The sequence below is a fragment of the Protopterus annectens genome, chromosome 1.part0 (genome assembly GCF_019279795.1).
Source record: "Protopterus annectens isolate FY-2018-M chromosome 1.part0, PAN1.0, whole genome shotgun sequence".
Taxonomy (NCBI): domain Eukaryota; kingdom Metazoa; phylum Chordata; order Ceratodontiformes; family Protopteridae; genus Protopterus; species Protopterus annectens.
Genome location: NC_056725.1, coordinates 415,956,334 through 415,977,772, shown reverse-complemented (window position 1 = coordinate 415,977,772; position 21,439 = coordinate 415,956,334). Strand labels below are relative to the sequence as shown.

Genomic DNA, 21,439 nt, shown 5'->3' with positions numbered 1-21,439 from the left:
GGATGTCGGCGGCTAATTTGACCCTAAACCTGTCACGGTCCATATCCTTGCACTTCGTAGGAACATCTGAAGTCGGTAGACCAGAAAACGCCATACCGACAAACTTAGGCCAAACTCCAAAATGCTTGAACAAGACCCTAGCTCTACGACGTATGGTACACTGGTTGAAAGAAGCACAGAGAACACAATTAGGGACGTCGTGCTCAAGGCCCAAACAAGTAACACAATAGGAGTGAAAATCACGGTGCGGAATCTGTTTTCCACAGGCAAGACTGTTACTAACTTTCTCTGACATTCGTTAAAGCAAGAAAAGAGGGTCCCCAACGGGGTACTTATCTGAGAATGTCTTCAGCTAAGCAGTCTGAATACAAAAAGAAGGCACTCGGCTGACCGGCACTCATGCAAAATGCTTCTGCTTTGGGATCCACAGCAAGAAAGACTGAGGAAATGGCGTTGACTGCCTTCCTTTGTACCTGATGTCAGGCTTAAACCGAAGGCAGCCGACGTCATACACCAAGGACTTTGGTATTCTGGCTGACTGTGGGCTATCGGGAGCCGGATAATCCATTTTGTAAGGGCTGCAACAGTGAAACATGAACATCCCTTCTTTCCCTAGGGAGGAGGACAAGATTGGTTACAAACAAAGGGAGACTTGGAGGAATAGTTCCTCTGACATTTAGGAATGGGAGAAACAAAACTATGTTTCAGCTCCTGCAAGGCTTTGCCCTTGTCGTGTATGGACTTGCTTGAAAAGGACAGCAGCAACAGATCCAAAAAGACTTTTATCTAAAGGAACATCCAAAATTTTGGCCTTAATGTCATCAGGCAAAGCCTGAACACGAAGCCAAGAACACTTCATAACTGAATCAAAGACAGGATCCCTGGAAGAGGCATCAGCTGCATGACTATACAGCAGGCAACTTGTGAAGTACAGCCCAGAAGAGAAAGAGACAATAAGGTCAAAAGCCACTTTAGAAACCTGAGAAAGGAGAGCAAAAACATGCCTGGTCACATGAGTCTGGTAGTTAATGGCCCTAAATAACTAAGTGGCAGCAGTGTAAACTTTCTTGCACAACCTTTCCATGGATGGCCCTATTATCATTATCAGAAGGCAGCAACTTGGATGGTTTGGAAAAAAAAAAAAAAAAAAAACACACTGGACACTTATTTGAAAACACAGTTTGGTAACCAGCACAGCAGAAAGGTGTTCAGACCGGATATACATGCATTTAGTCGAAGACACCAACACCGAACGTTACATTCTCCGAACCGAAATGTCGAATCTCACACTGGTGGTCAGAATGTCGAGCATAACACCAAATTCGACATTTCCAATCGCTCAACAACCAAACCAAGTGCTACCATGGGTCAAGAAGAGAGGGACATTAGCCTTGCTGGCATTCGGTGTTCATGGATTCGGCATTATGAAAACTTGGGTCACTGCCTTCGAAATTTAGGACGTCGGACAACTAATTAAATGCATGTATTCCATTCAGACCAACATCCAATAATGGTGGTCACAATGGCAACAAAGAAGATCAGAGTATTTGCATCCATATGTCACATTTATGCTCTATATCATGCGCAGGGAGCATACTTGTGACATACGGCACCTAAAACAGCTGCAGCTGAAGGCTTTGGTATAATGGCTAGTCGTTGAGCTACCCTTGGTTGGTGATCACTTACATGAAGAAAACTGCAACAATGATATGGAAAGACATCTTCCAGATGTGCAAGATGGTTTAAGAAGTGACAGATGCAAAAGAGATCAGACTGCCAATATGCTCAGAATAATGAAGAATCTAACTGCAGATAACATTCTAGGTGAATAAATCGAAATGGCAGCAGACCTACGGATATACCCAGCCTCCATACTTTAACTGTTCCATTACAGAAAGCCATTTCCTAATACTATGGAAAAATCTTCTGTCATTCCCTTTCACAATGGAGGAAATTCAAAAGAATTCTCTAAGTACAGACCTAACACAATACCATCTCCCTTATCAAAAATCCTACAGAAATGCACTCATGCACCTCCAGCATCTAACTGCAAACCTCCTCCTCTCACAGACCAAACATGGCTTTTGTCCAAGTGATAGCACCACAACTGCTCTTCTACAATTCAACACAATCAACACAAAAGTGCAAGTCACTTAATCTCAGTCACTTTTCTTGTCTAATCCAAAGCATCTGATACAGTCTCTCATCCTAAACTAACAGGATTTTCCACCCTAGGCCTCCTGGCTGCATTCAGGTACCTCACCAAGATAACGTGGAAACTTCAAGCTGCTACCATAACCGTAAGACACTTGGCTTATAGGTACCTTAAGCACATATCAGTTGAACAGCTGTACTATCTTAGCCCCATTTCTCCACAAACTTCCAGTTTCCATAAATTACCATTTTTCCTGCTAATCTCTCCCCACCACTTCTTCACATTTTCCCAGTACTTCCCTATCCTACCTCCTTTTTTCCCCGTTTAGTGTCATAAAACCAACCTTTGGAACAGAGTATCCAGAATTACTTTCCACCTGGCAGAAACTTAACCTGGATACCAGCTTTGCCTATATCAACATTTTAATTGAACAATATTGCCTGGCTGAGAAAAATTTATTAAAAGAGATAAATACTATAGAAGGTGAACTGTTGAAACTGCTCAATGAAAATGAACTGAGCAGTATGTATCAAGATCTCAAACAAATTTTGCTGACACTCGATAATAAACTTAGACAAGACAAGAAGAGAAAATTGGAACGAGATTTTTTCGATTTCCAAAAAGGCCAGGTCTTTGCTTGGCCAAGGGATAAGAAGCAGCCTTTGGGTAATCGGCAGAACTATACAGTCGCTAATTTTAAATCTAAGCCAGTGCTTCAGAACAGTAAACTACCAGTGAGCAACGCCCCTTTGATGATGTCATCAAATGAAGACGCTATACCGACCGACACAACGACACAAGCTGCCAGTATCACTACAAACGCTCCGGTTTCTACTTCTGTGGCTGTGAAACCGAAGCGAATCACTGTAGAAGCCATGATCCATTCTGCCAACTCAGATAATAGGGACACCCATGCACTACTTGGTCCCACAAGTGATTTTGCGGCTAAAGACCAACGAAGGAAACAGACGAGGATAGACTCTTTTATTGGAGCTTCTGAAGATGAGATATTCGGTGAAGGTGAAGGTTTTCCTTCTTTCCCTTTACCGATAAAACCGTTCGAGAGAAGAACTTTGTCACCCTTCAACAGGAAGAGAAAGAACACGGAGGAATTTGTCCCATACCAGAAGAAAATGATGAACTTTACCAGCATGACCTGATTATTAACATCTCAAGGTATGAACTAAATCTTCATGAAACTTCATTATTGAACAAGGGGTTAAGCTTTATCCCCTCTTGTTCAACAGACTTTGTCGACATACTGGTGGACATTAAATTGTTCACCAGAAATTTAGGGTTGAAGTTAATGTATGGACATAATGATTTGAATGTTGATTCTACAGCATCCAATAATTTTAATTTTAAGAAACCGTCTGTTTTATACCACAGCCTCATCCCTCTTGGAAGCCTTTGAGAAGGCATGCGAAAGTGATTTATTTACTTTGTATAATAATAATAAATTGAAACCGAGTTTCACAATCTGACGTTGCATGAGAGGGAAGCTATTGTTAGTTTACAGAGTAACAATGACATCATTATACGCAAGGCTGATAAAGGGCGCCATTGTCATTATGGATAAGAACATATACACCAATAAAATGCAAGAAATGTTGATGGACAAAGACACATACACTCCCTTGACTGGAATGCACTCAATAATTTAATTAGGGAAGTACATAGTACGCTATATGATATGTTATTATGTAAAACTATAGACAAGGAACTCTATGTTTATTTTACGGTAGAGAATCCTTTGGTTCCCACTTTTAGCGGTCTCCCTAAAGTGCATAAAACAGAGATAATCCCCCTTTGAGACCCATTGTATCTAGCAAAGGATGGCTCACAGAACCACTTTCCATCTATTTGGACAAGATGTTCAAACCGATTGTGACCAACACTAATTATATTTTAAGGGACACGCAACAGTTTTAGAGAAATTATCTGACTTAAACAGATTACAGTTGCTTTCAAGTGATGACATTCTTGTAACACTTGATGTGACATCATTATTTACATCAATACCAAATGATGTTGGTATTGAATATGTCGCCAGTTCCTTTTGGCACATGACATAGCTAATACAGATGTTATGAAATGGATGAGCCTCCTAGAATTAGTTCTTGAGAACAATGTTCTGCTCTATGACAATAAGTATTTTTTGCAAACCAAGGGGGTAGCCATGGGGACCCCTTGTGCTAACACCTATGCCAATTTGGTGTTGGCACAATGGGAAGACACTTATGTATTTAATCATGCTTTATACTGTCAACACTTAAAACATTATAGTAGATTTGTTGACGATGTGTGTATTGTATGGGGGGGATCAGTTACATTACTAACAGACTTTGTTAGATACTTGAATGCCACTACTGATTTTCTGAATTTTGAATGCAGTTACTCTGTTTTGGAGATTGTATTTTTGGATGTTAAGCTAACCAAGGGAACCCATGGCATAGACACTGAGTTATTTAGGAAGACATGTTGGAAAAACAACTTACTGCACCGCAGCAGCATGCATCCCAAACATATACACAAAAACATTCCCAAGAATCAAATGTTACGTGCCTCTAGATTAACCACTCAAGAGTCTACCTTTAATAAACAGAAGACTATACTTAAAAAGAATTTTTTAGAAAGGGGCTATAAAGAGACAGAAGTACATGAAGCACTAATTCATGGGGATATTCACAGAGTAGGTAAGGGCACTCCGTTTTTAAGGAGAGTAGATGATAATGATGGGTTGAACATCAAAACCAATCCCCCAGCAGTAAACAGACTGATTATTCCTTATACTAATATCAATAACCAAGTAAGGCAGGTTATAGGAGACAATTGGAAATTACTGTTGATAGATGAGAAAATAAAAGACTTAGTTGATACTAGACCAACAATATCTTATAGAAACATGAAGTCCCTAGATAGGAGACTATGTTATGAAAATCTTAACAAGGTTAATACTTTTCCACATAAGACAGGAACCTTTGCATGTTTAAGTTGTAAGCAATGCAAATATATAGCTGCAACTGATAAATTCATACATCCACACACAGGACGTGAATATTCGTTCAAGGGATATGCATGTTGTAAAACTAGAGATGTTATATACCTCGCTCAATGCCAACAATGTACACTTTTTTATGTTGGTAAAACCAATAGGACATTACGTGAGCGAATAAGAGAACACATCTATGCAATTGATAAACAGAATACAACAAATGCCCTAGCACGACATGTTTTAGATAAAGGATCTTCACATTGTTTTAAATTCATGGTCCTTGAGACTTTAACAAGAACTAATAGGCTAGGTAACATTAAAAGCCACACAGAAGGGATAGAGAACAAATGGATTCTTAGGCTACAAGCCCATTTTTATGGGCTCAATGATAAGATATCCCTCAAACCCTTTCTAGCCAGTAGACCCTTGAACCACTGAATTCTACACATTTATATTATGTATTCAATATTCATGTTTTTAATATATGTTTTAATATATGTTTTAACATATGTGTTTTTAACTCATGAGTCTATTTATGTGTGTTTTCACAAGTTTACTATATGTGCTTTCATAAGCTTTGTAGAATTTAGTAAGACATTTATACTCAGACTTGTTTGAATTTGTAAGCATCATTAACTACATCAATTACACCTTGTGGTCTTTAATCAATTAAGGTGCAATGTACTATGGTATATAAAGGGATGCATTATTCATACATCTTTAAAGGTCTGAAGAAGCGTTACACCAACGCGAAAGCGCTTACCTGTCTATTTTTATACCTGTTTGTCTTAATAAAGGACAGTCTGTGGAAGATTTGGTGAGATTTTTTGCAGCCTGGTGCACTCCTCACTTTTGGACTACATTTTTTTTATAAAATTATACTGTTTTAATGTTGGACAAACCAAATATAACTCTCAAAGATCTTTATACTAAAATCTTGCTCCCTCAGAATTTTACATATGAAATAATTACTCTTAAATTGTTTGTATTATTAATGTAGTGTTTCATTAGAAACCTACATATTAGACTATTACTGTATGCTGCCGCTATTTTTATTGCAGCAATTGCAACATTACTGTAAGTATTTGTTTATTTGTTTGTTTTTTTTCTCCCTGAACATTGGCTAAGTTTATTTTTCTAGTCCAGTCATACTACACTGGATCAACAAAAATAATTACACACACATACAGACATAAACAAATAATTATTTGAATTAGCTTAAAGGCTGAATTGCCCTTAAGTCTAATGACTTCTAAGAAGTAACACAAAAATGCTTTGCCTACTAAGATTCATATTTGATTTTTAGTTGGTGCTTTTATTCCTTTTTTTTTGTACTTATTAACAGGAAACCCGAGGTGTAAGCCACTGTCATGTTTTTAACTTAGTGAAAGTACTTCAGGTTATGCTATTCTACAAGGCAGCAAAGGCAATAACTGTGCAAGCCTTGGGTTCAACACAATGAAAGCTCAATGTTCTACTGCACTACACACATGAACTTCTCCAAGATCAACTTCACAATAAAAATCTGAACTGTGCAAGTGACAGAAGAAAACCATGTGGCTTACAGGAGGTGAAATCATGGCATGTGACAGCACAACATATGCACGGCCTCAAAGATGAAGCTTCAAAGAAAATGAACTAAGAAACTAAAGAAAGATAAGCTCAAGAAAAAATCTCTGACTGGAAATCATCATAGAAAAGTTTATGTAATCGTATTGTAGAGATGTCTAAAACATGGGCATGGATTTTTATGGGATTCAATTACTGCACTTGAACATCTTACTTTCTGTAATAAATGCACTGCAAATTCTTCAGCTTGGTTCTTTTAGTTCAAGACAAGTAATTTAAGTTTTCTTTGTATGTTGGGTTACCTGACAGACCAGTTGCTGTTTTTTCCCTTCCTTTTCCTATGCTTTATTAGATCTATATCATCACTATTATAATTTTTTTATTATTATTACAATCACTTTAATTAGATCCATACTGTTATTTCTAGCATTGCCATTAATATTTATCATCACTTTCATTTGGAGTATTAAATGAGGGTGTTTGTTCTCTGCTGACAACCAGCAAGCAGTTCAAGAAACAAGTTCTGGAAACTGAACCACCATAAAATGCTTTACTGAATTAACAGCTCAGAAATAACATCAAGCAAAGCTATGTCACACTTTGCAAAAACTGTCAAATCAGATGGAGCAGGTTATTTTAGTATGTGTATTCAATTACTCTGCACATCATAAGAAAGACGGTCAAGAACCTCTGCGTGATGCTGGTGGATTACAAAGCACATCTTAAACTCAGACTATGTATTTAAAAAAAAAGTGGCCATTTCCTCCAAAGTCTGCTGTGAATGCTAACTATTAAACAGAAACATACATGCAGAGAGAGATCTGCCATCCAATAACACAAACATCTAGAACTGCATCATAACACCTTCACAAGTCCTCTTACTAATTATTTGCCACTGATAATACTCCAGTCTAAAATGTATTACCATAATCTAGCTAGGCCCATTACAGAAAAAAAACCCTCATCATTTTCTGCAACTCCATAACTGGTACTTCAATACCAACTTAACAGTCACTGGAAAACACTCAACAATCACTGTGCAATACAAAACAGCAGTTTTAATTCATGCTTTGTTACATAACCCCTAACCTTCTACAAACATCGCTGCTTTATACCTACCTCTCTGTCATTGTTGTAGGCTGTCATGGACGAAAGACAGGGCTCAATACACTCATGCCAAGGCAGGACATCTTCTGCATAGTTATCCAAAAACTTGTTCAAAATCCTGGGGGGAATAAAATAAATATTTATTATCTAGTGCACAATATAAAAATTCTGATTAATTTTGTTAGTTATATTAAGTATATCAAGCTAGAAACAGCACATGCTCAACTGTGACAGCACATTTCCAAGACTGCCTTCTACAAAGGGGGTTTCTGTTGAGATTTCTTCTTCTAAGATGCAAATACCAATGATGATAACAAATATTCCTGCATTCTCAGACACCACTGCCTGGGGTAGCATACACCCCCAGCTGTTCTATGTTGCAGTGCTATGTTCTGGACTTTTGAGGGCTCATCTCTCATCTGTGCACCTCAGTTCTACCAAGGTTTCGATGTCCTTCAATTTTATCGATGCTGGGTCTTGGCCATGTCCTCTGCGAAGCTGGGCTAGTGTTGTGGTGGCATACAGGGATGTATTAACATTAAATTGTTTAGGATTAGAACCAAGGCCATCAGTGTTGAATACAGAGAATCTCCATGTCATATCTTTTTTTGGAAGTCATTGCAGTGGACATTTTAACTGTCATAATATGCTTTTTTTCAGGGCCACTTAGGAGGGCAATCCCAGTTGTGTCTTTCACTAAGAAAATGCAAGCAGCATTCACTGGGAGAAATGTTCCTATTATAAGGACACACTGTGCCTTATATTTAAGAATAGGCAGACTGCTGGGTCAGCAGACAAATGAAATGCTGATAAAATTATATGAAAACAATGGAGAACAATAAGGAAAGCTGAATGAACAGGATTACCTGACTGCAACTGGAAGCTAGAGAGCAAACTGAGCACAACAGTATCATACGAGCAAAAGGAAAGAGAGACTCCCCCAAAGACTAAGTATCAAACATTCCTAATGCCTGTGGCATACACACCTAAAGGCAGGTCACAGAAAAATGGGCTAAAATCTCACCTTTCTCCATACTTCGTGGGAACACATAGGAGACTGAAGTAAAAGCCAGTAATCAGTTTCAATGAGTCGTAAGACTTGACAGATTCTTTGAGCAGGAAAAAAAAAACATGACTGGGCCAGGAACTCCTCAGAGACCATCTGATCTGGACTTAGCAACTTGAAAACATGGCCTCCTTGATAAAATCTAATTACCACCTGTTCTGGGTGAGAGAACTGCCAAATACCTAAACCAACATTAAAAAACAACTGAGAGGGTAACTGTTAAATATCATTAAAGCATCTACAGAATCCTCTACAATACTACTACATCCATTCACAGATTTATGACGGCCAAACAAAAAATTCAGCCAAGAAGGAACTGCATATGACATGTAGAGACACCTCACCTCTCTCCTACAGGTTTTCCATAGCACCTGGAAAGAATTCCCTAAAAAAGATCATTCTGAAGGTCTGCATTCACAATGGTTTGGCAAAGGTCATCAGGAAGAGAGATAATCCTTACATATTAAACCACCTGCAGCATCAGCTCATTCACAAACATGGTTGGTAAAACACAAGTACCACGTGTAACCAATGGCAGAAATTTTTCTTTAAGTATGACTTCACTTTCACAAGACAGAATACAGACAATGTAAGAACCCAAAGGTCTAGCAAGGCAGATGAAATGCATTTGTCACTCTAGTGCAAGGCTTTATACTCCTTGTCTAGAAAAACAGATGCAAAGTGCTGAGATCTCTGGGTCCCAAGCCAGGCTAAAAAATTAACAGTCTACCTTAAGATGTTCAGAGAGAAGGGTGTACCATTCAGAGTGGCCTGTAGAAGCTGTTTGCTTTCTTGGTGGCAGAATACTCAGAAGCCAGGTGGTTACAATCTGCAATTAACCCATTCCTAAGAACAGGTTCCAATGGATGAATGATGCAAAGGTTGCCCTCTTCATATGCCCTCAAAAAAACATTTAGCCTATTCTGGAAAAGGAACAAGGAGAAGCAGACCAGTCCAGCGCAGAGAAATCATCCCCAAAAAAGGGATCACCCACGTAAAAGCTACCAAAGAAGGAAATAAACATCACTGTTGGACTCACCAACAGAGATGCTGATCCCCTCAGATTCCCTGACAAAGAAGGGGTCAGACAGCAAAGAAGACTGGCTCTGCTGTTTAAATTACATGGAGGCACACGCTGCATTTCTTGCAAAAAAGACTAAGTTGGAGTGTCAGTTACATGATTAGAAAAGGGTGAATGGATCCTACTGTACACTTGGAAGCACATTCTAAAATACTGGTGAAAAGCCAGCACTGGTCTGACACAGGCATCAGAACATACTGCTGCACAATGGTCTCTTCCACATATTCAGTCACTTAGGACATTAGACTTCAATGATCTAAAGTCACAGTGAATAAAAAGTGAAGTCCAACAAGCACAGTGCAACTTGAGGCATCCTGCTCCTGTCAGTTGTGAGCTTCTGCTGGAGGGGGGACAGAAAGTGGACCTCCACCCTTCAACAGCCAGAGATCAACCTCAGACATTTGACCAAGGAACATGAAGATCCTCTCTGCACAAGGTGATTTGGGTTTCACTTTGCTCAACAGTGGAAAGGAATGATGGTAGCTTGCCATGTTTCATTAAGACCATCTCTTGTAATCATGCATTGGCAAATGTCAATACTACACTACAATGGGAGGAATCTGTGAGGGATTTTACAACACTATGGCAGTAAAAGACTTGATGAAAAACTTTAAAAGCAATTAAGGCTCATGCACTCCTTACAGTTATCCGTCTTGTCCTGAAGTACAACCTGCTGGCTGTTCCGTTTTGCTATCTTCTCACCATCACTTCCAACCTACCAGCATTGAGGCAGGCCTTTAAATTCTCATCACTGTGATATCTTTAGGTTGCTGGGCTGAACAGTTAATGTGTTGAATACCCTGCAACTGTGTGACCTAGGCAAGGCAAAGCGGACAGCTCCAAGCATAGCAGGAGAAAGCCCTGATTCTGTTTCAGATGGCCCAGGAGGAGCTGGCTAGGCAGGGATGGGACATAGTGGCCAAAACTGGCACACTAATCTTGAAGACCTGATTATTTCATGCCCCACTACAGACCATCATCTGGGAAAACATTAGAGGTGGGAAGTCAGGGGCATAAAAACCCAGCCATGAACTGTATCTCACTGCTGACAAGCACAGTGGGTATTGCTCAACCCTACACCAATAGTGGGACAAGCATAACAGGTACTGAATGATGTCTATCAGCGAAGAGGAGGGATTTTACACCAAATAACTAACTTTAAGCTGAATGATGGCTATAATCCACAACTCTTATGTCCATTGCCCAATAACCATACATGCCAAGGAGGAGAAAAAAGGGGGATGGGGCTCTACAGTTATCCGAACCATTTACTAACTTAGGCCATTACCAGTATAAACAGAAGTGAGCTCAAAGCTGCACCCACCATACTGCACACCCATTCTCACTGGTAACCCCTTCTGTAAGTTTGAACTCTCAGTCAGCACATTTAATATATATGCTTCTGGGCCATCTACCTATTGCAGGACTGCCCAAATAAGCTTCCTTGGGACTCTGTCATATGCTTGGACTTGAACAATACACATCTTCTGTTATGTTAAGCACACACTTTTGCATATGGGGTTATATCCTGTTCATGTCCACAAATACCTTTATGACACAATCCACAGCCTGACGTCCAGGGTGGTATCTTAACGGTACTCCTCTAAAGGTAGTGGCCCCAAAGAAAGACAAACCTTGCAAATTCATGAACAGAAGCCAAAGTCACAGGCGCATATACTTCATCTAGGGATACATTTCTTAAATACACTTGACATGTACACAATGTTACCGCTAAAGTGCTTCAAGGAATGAATGACAGATTTGCTACACTTTCTATAACAAAATTTAATATACTCTGAAAGCCAGCTGGACATGGACACTTTACAGACTGTGGAACTCAACCCTTTGGTAGCATACAATACAAACAGTGCATCTTTTTGAAGGGACTTTGCCTTTTCAATATAAACTCTCAGCTGTCTCTGGACATTTAAACAATGTAAAACACACATTTCCTTACTGGAATAATTTGGAAAAAGATAAGGAGATTAACAATGTGGTTTACATTTAGCTGTACTGCTAGTCTGCTACCCTGGGCACCAAGGTAGGACTTGTCTACAAGACCACTTTTACCATTCTGAAAGATCAGGTACTGCAGAAATACAAGCCTTGAACTTCTGAAATCCTTCTGGTTGAAGTTACAGCTAAGAGAAAGAAGCACGTTCAAAACTAGGTAGTGTAACTTCTAACGCAAAATTCATATTTTACAGGAATACCAGGTTATTAACAGGGGTTTGACGAAAAAAGTATTCCTTAAAAAAAGTTTACCACCACTGTGAGAAAAGATAACATGTTGTGAAACTCTCTATAAAAATAAGAAACAAGACAGAGGGAGGAACTTTAATAGAGGTCAAATACCTGGAAAAGACATCAAGAAAGGTTCAAGCTAAACTGAAAAGGTGTTCAGTGCTTCAGAAGTTGCCCAAACCATACGATGTTTCCACATTTTTTTTTATTTTGTCCCTTGGATCATACCCAATGGCTCAGATTCTTTTATCCCATGAAATGGGCATGTTTAGCCCAGTTGACAGCCCTACAGTCCAATGGCTGGAGAGACTAATTAACCCATTTGTTCCACAAAGAAGCAAAAGCTGGCTGGTCAGAACTGGGCCAGTCTACTAGAACCAGTAGACTCCTCTCCCTTACTCTGGTGCTCTTACCCCCAGTGGCAGCTTTCCTGAGCTCTGTTATAGCTGCCTACCATGGGAAGCATACCTTTTCCCAGTCTTTAGTACACATGCACCACTGGGACGTTTTTGTACAACAGACCTATTCTCCACTGGTTCAATATCTTGTAGTCCCTTCCAGGTGTCACCCAAGTAGTCAGCCCAAGCCTCTTCACCCATTCCGGAAAGGGTGACAGGTGGGGGTGGCTGCTCACTCACCTCCAGCACCCATGCCACTAAGTGAACAAGTGTCCAACTCACCTCCAGCACCCATGCCACTAAATGAATAAGGGGCCAACTCACCTCCAGCACCAATGCCACTAAACGAACAAGGGTCCAGGTCACAGTCACGGCTTAAACTCACTGTTCTACCGGGCTGAGGTGGGAGTGGGCCTCACACATCTAGTTTTGTATGTTTTTCTGGTATACGCTCCATGGACAGATGTAAGGGAGTTGGATCTTGGGGGATAGGTACACATTACAGACAATACCACTCCTATGAACAGTCTTCTAACTTAAAGCAGAGTTGACAGGTAACCACAAATTCATCTCCAGTTTACCACCACTGACCCTCATGGATAGGGAAAGCATGCAATTATGCCAACATATAATTGCTTGGCCCAACTTTGCATATTCATATTACAAAATATAGGGGGTAGTAATTACCATGGGAATACAAGGCTAGATTTTTTTAAGATTCTCAAAGAGCAAAATCCTAATTAAGTACCTATGAAGTGCTTATGAACCTAAGCCGGATAAGTGGCATCCCTGGCCATTAACAGAAGTGCAGAAATCAAGCTACAAGATAAGGGAGTGAAGGCCCAGTTAAGGCTTGCCCAATGGGAAAATGATTAGGATCCTTAAGTGTCTTGAACAGACATCTCAAAAAAGTAAGGTCACACAGCAGGGGAGCCATATTTTTACAAGCAAAAATGGGACTACAAGGATGATGCTTGCAGATCTTAAATTACTGGAAGAACTTGGGAATAACAGGAAATGGGGGGAAAGTATAAAGGGGTCCTGGGGGCCATGTCTGGGCTGCAGCATACTTTGGACACTGTCCTAATGATGACACCATAAAGCAGAATTTAATGCAGTTGGTGTTTATTTGTGATGCAAAAATACATCAAGGTTTCCCCTAGCAATAGAAAATGTAATGTGCTACGAAGAAACTTAAGGGCAATTATGCAGCATCACCAAAATATTTCTGAGTCTGTCTACTACCAAACTGACTTCCACTGGAATATGGATTGTTATCCGCAGGCAGTCTATCAACACCCATTCCTACAATCTCATGGTCTTTCGACAGACGGGGTAAGAATAAGTGCCACCCTGCCTATGTGCCATAACACAGCAATTCTTTGTAGATGGCAAAAATGCTGCGATGGGAGGGAGTTTTTATATACTTGAAGGGGAAGAAATAATGCTTTTTCTCTCCAACAAGCTGATGTGCAGACTGGCCTCCAACTGTGATTAGAACCTTATCCCCCTAACAATAACCCCGATACTCCAACGTTAAAGTGTTTGTCATTACTTGCCACTGTAATGATGGGAACCTGGAAGGCACAGTCAAAGGTAAGATGTTTAATGCAACCACCACTGGAGATGGTCCTTGCGTACCTGCAACAAACCACTGGAGATGGTCCTTGCGTACCTGCAACAAATGGATGATGGCGTGTTCAGATGACAGCCTATGAAGGTGAGGGGCTGCAATGGCTCTGTCTACACCTTTTATATTTCATTAAAATTGGCTAAGTTTCTGGTGTCATTCAAAGGGGATCCAGTATCTGTCCACCTAGGATGACATGCTCGATAAGCCACATTGCTTCACAAGAGATGGCTTGCACCTGTCACCCTTAGGCTTTCGAATACTGGCCAATACCCACCACCATAAATAGCACAAGTAACCAAAAACTGAGGGTTATGCTACTCAACGCCAGAAGTCTAAACCTCAAAATGCATGCACTCGAGGCACTCCTCAGTATGGAGATCATCAATACCTATACAATAACAGAAACCTGGTTTAAGGCTCCTGAGAGCACCCCAGCACTACTATGCTATAACTCATACCATACTTTTCGGCCACAGAACCCGGACCGAAACACAAAAGGTGAGGGTGCATCCATATTCATCAAGGACACCCACACTTCCAGGTTAGTGGCACAGCACAGTGCCCCAGAGATTATCCATGTGCAACTAACAACGGTCAAAACTGCAATTCAAATTGTAGTTTGCTACAGATCACCCACCATGAAACAGGACCCCCCTTCCGCGTTTCTGGAGACACTGGAAAATATTAAGGTCCTACCAAACGCCCGAATATTGGGTGATTTCAATTACCCAATCATTAACTGGGAGAACTACTAACTCCCTTGCCCAACACTTCCTAGAATTTATAAACTCGAACGCCCTGGATCAACTGGTCAACACCCCCACCAGAGGTGACAACATATTGGACCTAGTCATCACCAACATGGGCAACCAGTGTTCTACATCGAAGGTCAAACCCTTGCTGGTTATATCAGACCATAGACTAATCACTCTGGATAGCCACATTCCACCCCCACCCCCAATCAAGGAAACCACCGTGAAAAACTTTTCAAAAGCAAACTTCAAGTTACTTAAGACTGAGGTGGAAAGGTTCACAGCCCCCATGCTAAAGGTCAACGCTGTCCAAGCTGCTGAATCCCTTACAAAGGCACTCTATGAGCACCTGCAAGAATGCATGGATCGTGCTATCCCAAGCAAAACCAAGGCTCACTCCTCCAAGAAAAGGAAACCAGTCTGGTGGACCCCTGCCATAAACAAGCTATACAACAGAAGGAGGAAACTAGTGGAGAAGAGAGTATAATCCCCAAGAAGGAAAGACATCCTTGATTAGTATCCGCAAGAAACTATGATCCCTCATAAAATATTCCAAGGCTAGCTTCGAAAGAAAAATTGCCAAGGACTCCAAAGATAACCACAAAGCATTCTTTAGCTATGTCAAGAACCTAAATGGAAACTCGCAGATCTGCCCTGAGTTAGTGCAGAATGGCACAAAATACACTGAACCGACTGATATTGCCAACATTCTGGCAAACAGGTTTAGTGAAAACTTCACCCCCCCCTCTCACTCCCTAAAGGGCCCATAACCATACCAGAAGAATGCAGTGCCCCGGCAATCACGGACACACAGGTTAAACCAGCCCTATCCAAAGCCAAAAATACAGCTTCAATGGGGCCAGAAGGTGTCCCAGGCTGTGTCTTACATGAGCTCCAAAATTAACTAACCCTTCACCTAAACACACTGTTCAAACTCAGCCTCTCTACAGGCTACATACCCACAGAGTGGCACACAGCAACCATTATCCCGCTCCACAAAGGTGGAGCCACAAGAGACCCTGGGAACTATCGCCCTATAAACCTGACTAGCCTGGTCTGCAAGGCTATGGAGCGCATCATCATGGAATTCATTAAGAGACATTGAGAACCTTCAAACATTGGACCCTACCCAGTTTGGCTTTGTTAAGGGCAGATCATGCCTCCTAAACCTGGTGGACTTCTTTGAGACAGTTACCAAGGCTTTAGACAAGGGAAAGGAGGTCCACACAGCCTACCTAGACCTCGCAAAGGCTTTCAACACCATTCCCCATTCTGGTATTATAGACAAGCTCACCAGCCTGAACATAAACCCCTACATCACAAGATGGGTTGCCAAATTGGCTCACGGATAGAACCCACATGGTGAGAGTTGCAAGCTCTAGGTCCGACTCTTAACCAGTTGCAAGTGGTTTCTCCCAGGGCTCAGTCCTGGGACCCCTCCTGTTCAGTATATACTTCTCAGAGGTACAGGCAAGCACAGGAGGACTATGGCTGACCACGTTCACAGACAACTGCAAAGTGGGGGCCATAATTGACTCTCCAGCTGATACAGACATCCTCCAGAGGGCTCTCACTGAGATGGATACCTGGTGTCAAAATCATGGCCTCAAGCTAAATGCCAAAAAGTGCATAGTCATCCCCTTTGGGAAAAACAAAGCACTTGTGAACTACCACATACGTGGTAGTCCCCTAAATACAGAAAATGTAATAAGGGATCTGGGGACCCAAGTAGATAGTAATCTCTCCTTTGATAATCATATTGTCAAGGTGGTTAGAATGTGTCCCACCTAATCACAAAAGGGTTCGCATCTAGAACAAAAGAGGTTATTGTGCCCCTCTACTCATCTCTCATTAGACCCATCATAGAGTTCAACGCCCCATTTGGGTTGTACCTTACAAGACACCTGCAACAGCTGGAAAGACCACAGAAGTACCTCACCAAGAGGATTACTGGCCTTAAACATATGCCCTAAGCAGCCCGACTGAAGAAACTCCAGCTATACTCGGTTGCATACCGCTTACTCAGAGGTGAGCTCTGCCTGACATACAAGGCCATGTCCAACCCAGAATTGGAGGACATGCTCCACCTAAAAAAAAACAAATCCCCAACAGCCACACACTCTTTGGATCTAAACCTCACCACAATGATAAATAGGACGTGCTGGAGGGACAGATTCCTGTCCCAGAGACTCCCCCCATGCTTTGGAACAGGATTCCACTCTACATTAAGCAGAGCCACTCACTAACACTCCTCAAGAAAAACCTTGACTAGTGGAAGGGAAACAGAAAATTTACCCCGGGGATCACTGCAGTGGCTCTGCTGGACAGAGGCACTGAGAACTAATGGCTCTGCTAGACCGAGGCACAGGGAACTAATCTAAGGGGGGGGTGGCAAAAGCCAACACATTCTGGCTAGGCTTATAGATGCCCTCAGGCAGACAGCCTAGTACTTACCTATGAACCTAAAGGATGCAACATTGGCACTACTGCATGCTTCACGTCCACTACAGGGGATATCTGGCATGAAGAATTAAAATACTGTGGCTGCCATGAGACCCAGAATCCTGAGGCAAAGACTAACCGGAGCAAGTGTTTGCTCGGAGACTTTTGCTGGATCTAGGGAATTCTTTCCAGAATTAAGCTGACCATATATGACGGCATGTTCAGATGACAGCCTATGAAGGTAAGGAGCTGCAATGGCTCTGTATACAACTTTTATATTTCATTAATGGCATAGCATGATTGTTCAGAGCTGGTACACCTTTAGCCAATTACTCAAGGCTGATCTTAAACTGGAGTCTGATGACAGCAGCTGGCAGAGTCTTTGCACCCTGCAGCCTCTAATGTGCTGCATCCACTGCCAAATACTTGAACACGCTGGGGGTCAAGATGACACCAAATGACAAGAGGCCAAAACTGGAAATGACAGTCATCAACCAGAAAACATGTGAACTTCCCCAAATGGGAGCGGTTTTCATCTCAAATATTCTCGTCTGGAATGGGAGACTTCAAAAGGAAGTCAACACAGTTCCTCTTGCATGTATAATAACCTGGTCCCTTTGGTGGGGACAGCACTGAGGAACAGAAAGTAGCAGAAACAATCCAGAACTAGGGTAATATGATGGCTTTCTAATTCTCAGCCCTTAGGCTGGGAAAGATGAGAGGACAATGGAGCACAGATAACAGGACACTGGGATGGAGCCAGGATGGCAAATTCTAGTGGGGAGAACCCTGCACTAAAGAATGCAATGCTAGCACAAAGGCTGACATAAAAAAACACATCAACTCAGGAGATGTCAACACTAGTGGAATACAACACTGACAGACACTGAAATTAGAACAGAATGTACACCAGCACTAACAGGTTGGACCCACTGACTTGTGGAAGGTCATTGAGTGTTGATGCCGGCATCAAGACTATTAGCAACAAAGACTGAAAGGCAAAAGAGGCAGCAGGTTGGACTGGCACAGAAGATACTGATGCAGATGCTGACAACAACTTCTTCAATCCCAAATCTTGGATTAAAGAAGGGAATATGAACTTAACGACACAGACAGAGATGAATGCGGTCCCATATCAGCCACAGCTGATGCCAGCACAACTACCAATGTCAAAAGCAGCACTTAATGGGTACTTCACCAGTCCAGTCAAAATCCACAACGAGACTGGGGCAAATGAATTAGGAAAACAAGGTAATGGCTGGGAGAAGAATCCTTATACACCCCAGACACAGAGAGGGAAGGGATGAGACCCATCTTCATCTGTATCTGCAAAACAGCCTACATCGTTCTGCCACAGTCTAAATCTACTGTAACTGAACATCTAAACTACAAGGATGCAGTTCTAATGAACTGAAAGGACCTAGCAGTGGGAAGTCAAGCAAAATAAAACCTACCTGGCTCTAACATGGGATGGGAAGCTGCATACTCTACTGCCTCTCTCAATCAGTTTCTTTATAGAAAAAGCAGCTTTGATATACCTGAAGACAAGTACTGTTTAACTCATTTAGATTTCTTCACGAGGACAAGGATGAATCCCTGGAAGAGAAGACTAGCCCTGAATATCTTTTCTTTTAATACATTTGTCCCTCGACCAACGTTTTTCAAAGTCAGAGTCTTTAAAAGTCAAGAAGGGAGAAGACCACCTGCATCAGTATCCCTAAGTAGCAACTCTTGTGTATTTTTAATTTTCACAGAGAGTTCCCTTACCGAACACTGTACATATGTCACATTCCAGATGCAAATGCTAGGATTCAGAGTACACAACGCAAAATAAGTGCATGTCCAGTGGTGAAGTCATGTGAGAACATTTTTCACATTTTTAAACCTGTCTGCTGATCCACAACATACATCATAAGCACACATGCATGCAGTTGCTAACTAATTAGGCTAAAAACTACACTGTCACATTGAAAACCAAACTAAATATAGCTAAAATGGAAGACCATGACAAGGGATGATAAAATGGCCACAACATGCAGAAGTACAAAACAAACCAGACTTAACTGATAATCCTTCAAAATAGTAGACACTTTCAAGATGGCCACACATGGATTAATAGTTTAATTTCAGCTCTCCCAGTGTGAAAAAAAGTCTCTGAGAAATGAGAGCTAGCAATTCTGCTAGTCTGAGTAAAATTCATTTACTGACTAGTAAGTACACTGCCTGGATTCCAGCAAAGAAGAAATTTAAGAGAACCTGAAAGAAAAGAAAATTAGAAAAGTTGGAACAGAAAAAAATGACTGGAAAGTATCCTACAGCTGTTTAGCAAAAAGCAGTCAAGCTTCAGCCTTGGTACAAAAAGATGGCTTCCAATAATTAAGAGGAAAAAATACATTAAATGCACTCAGAGCCGATAAAGATAAATAAAACCTTGAAGAAGTATATCAACTCAAATAAAAAGTTAGAAAAAAATAGAAGCGCTAACTAATTATTCACAAACTGAAAACTACAAAAATCACTGGATGAAATGAAGAAAAGGCTGGCTGAGTAAGAGACTTCTCAAGAAGAGTTTTTACAAAAAATGGTAGAATTAGAAAACAGCAAGCAGAGAAAACATGCGATTTTCTGCTGCATCACAAGAACTTGAAGGAACACATTGTATTAATTTTATGAAAGCACAACTTAAGCAACTAGATTGGTATTCCAGTGCAGGATTTCCAAACCTGGCCACGAAAATGCAGGTAAGACCTGTATTAAGGATGCAATCATACAAGCAGAAAGAGTTGATCCTGACAAGACTGTGGCAGAAGGGAAGAATATTAAAATTTGGAGACAGTACAGTGTTGGTGGAAAATGATTATTCACTGTACACCTGGCAAAAGAGAAAAAGAAGTTATGTCTTACCATAACGTGCCATCTGTGTTGTTCATCTTCTTTCATTCATCACTGATGGGTTCGGTTCAGAGCCCTCGGAACAGAGTCAGCCTCTTTACTAAGTTTACGCCAGCCAAAAAAACTCTCGAGCTGAAGTCCCTACCCAGAATGTCCTTCTCCCTGTTACCTCAGACTGAGTTTGCCAAAGATAAAATAAAGTCGAGGCCACTTCTGCGCAAAAACTCTAGCACACCACTTAGACCTAAAGCATCCCCCAGGAGCCTTTGGAGGCGGAAGGAGTATGGAAAGTGATGAATGAAAGAAGATGAACAACACAGATGGAACGTTAGGGTAAGACATAACTTCCTTATCTGATGATGTTAATCTTCTTTCCATTCATCACTGATGGGACAGAATTTCAAGCTACCTTGAGGTGCATGGGTGGCCCTTATGGAAAAACATTCCTGAGTACCACTGAGCCGAAGGCAGCTCTCCCTTTGGAGACTAAGTCGAATTTGTAATAATTGATAAAGGTATGAGTCTTAGCCCAAGTAGCTGCTGCGCAGATGTCATCCATGGAAGTCCAGGAATGAAAAGCTACAGAAGTTGCCATAGATCTAGTGGAGTGAGCTTTAACTTTTGGCATAGGTTTGTTACTGAGGGAATAGACGAAGCGTATACAGTCTCTTAGCCATTTTGATAATGTAACCTTGGAAATAGCCTCTCCTATTCTGGGCCCAGAGAAGGAGATGAAAAGCTGTTTGGATTTACAGACAGATTTGGTAATGTCTAGATAAAATATCAATTGTCTATGAATGTCTAAGGAGTGAAGGCAGTACTCTCCTCTACTGGCAAAGTTTGGAAAGAACACAGGTAAATCAATGGTCTGGTTTATGCAGAATTCAAAAACAACTTTGAGAAGGAAGGATGGATTAGTCCGAAGTGATACTCTGTCTTTATGAAAGACCAAATAGGGCCTCTTGATACACAAAGCTTGCAGCTCTGAGACCCTCCTGGCAGACATGATGGCTACTAAAAACAGGGATTTCCAAGACAAAAACTTTAGGTCACACTTCGCAGCAGGTTCAAAAGATTTTTGAGTTAAAGACTTAAGAACTAAAGT

General features: G+C 41.1%; 1 protein-coding gene across 2 annotated transcripts in view; it reads right to left on the bottom strand.

Annotated features, from left to right (window-relative positions):
- Positions 1-21,439, bottom strand: part of CUL9 (cullin 9) — a 2,881,018-nt gene that overhangs the window by 2,094,370 nt on the left and 765,209 nt on the right. For both annotated transcript variants that reach the window (XM_044060287.1, XM_044060293.1), the window contains exon 13: positions 7,839-7,944. In XM_044060287.1, the coding sequence (XP_043916222.1) occupies positions 7,839-7,944 (106 nt within the window). The remainder of the gene's footprint in view (positions 1-7,838; positions 7,945-21,439) is intronic.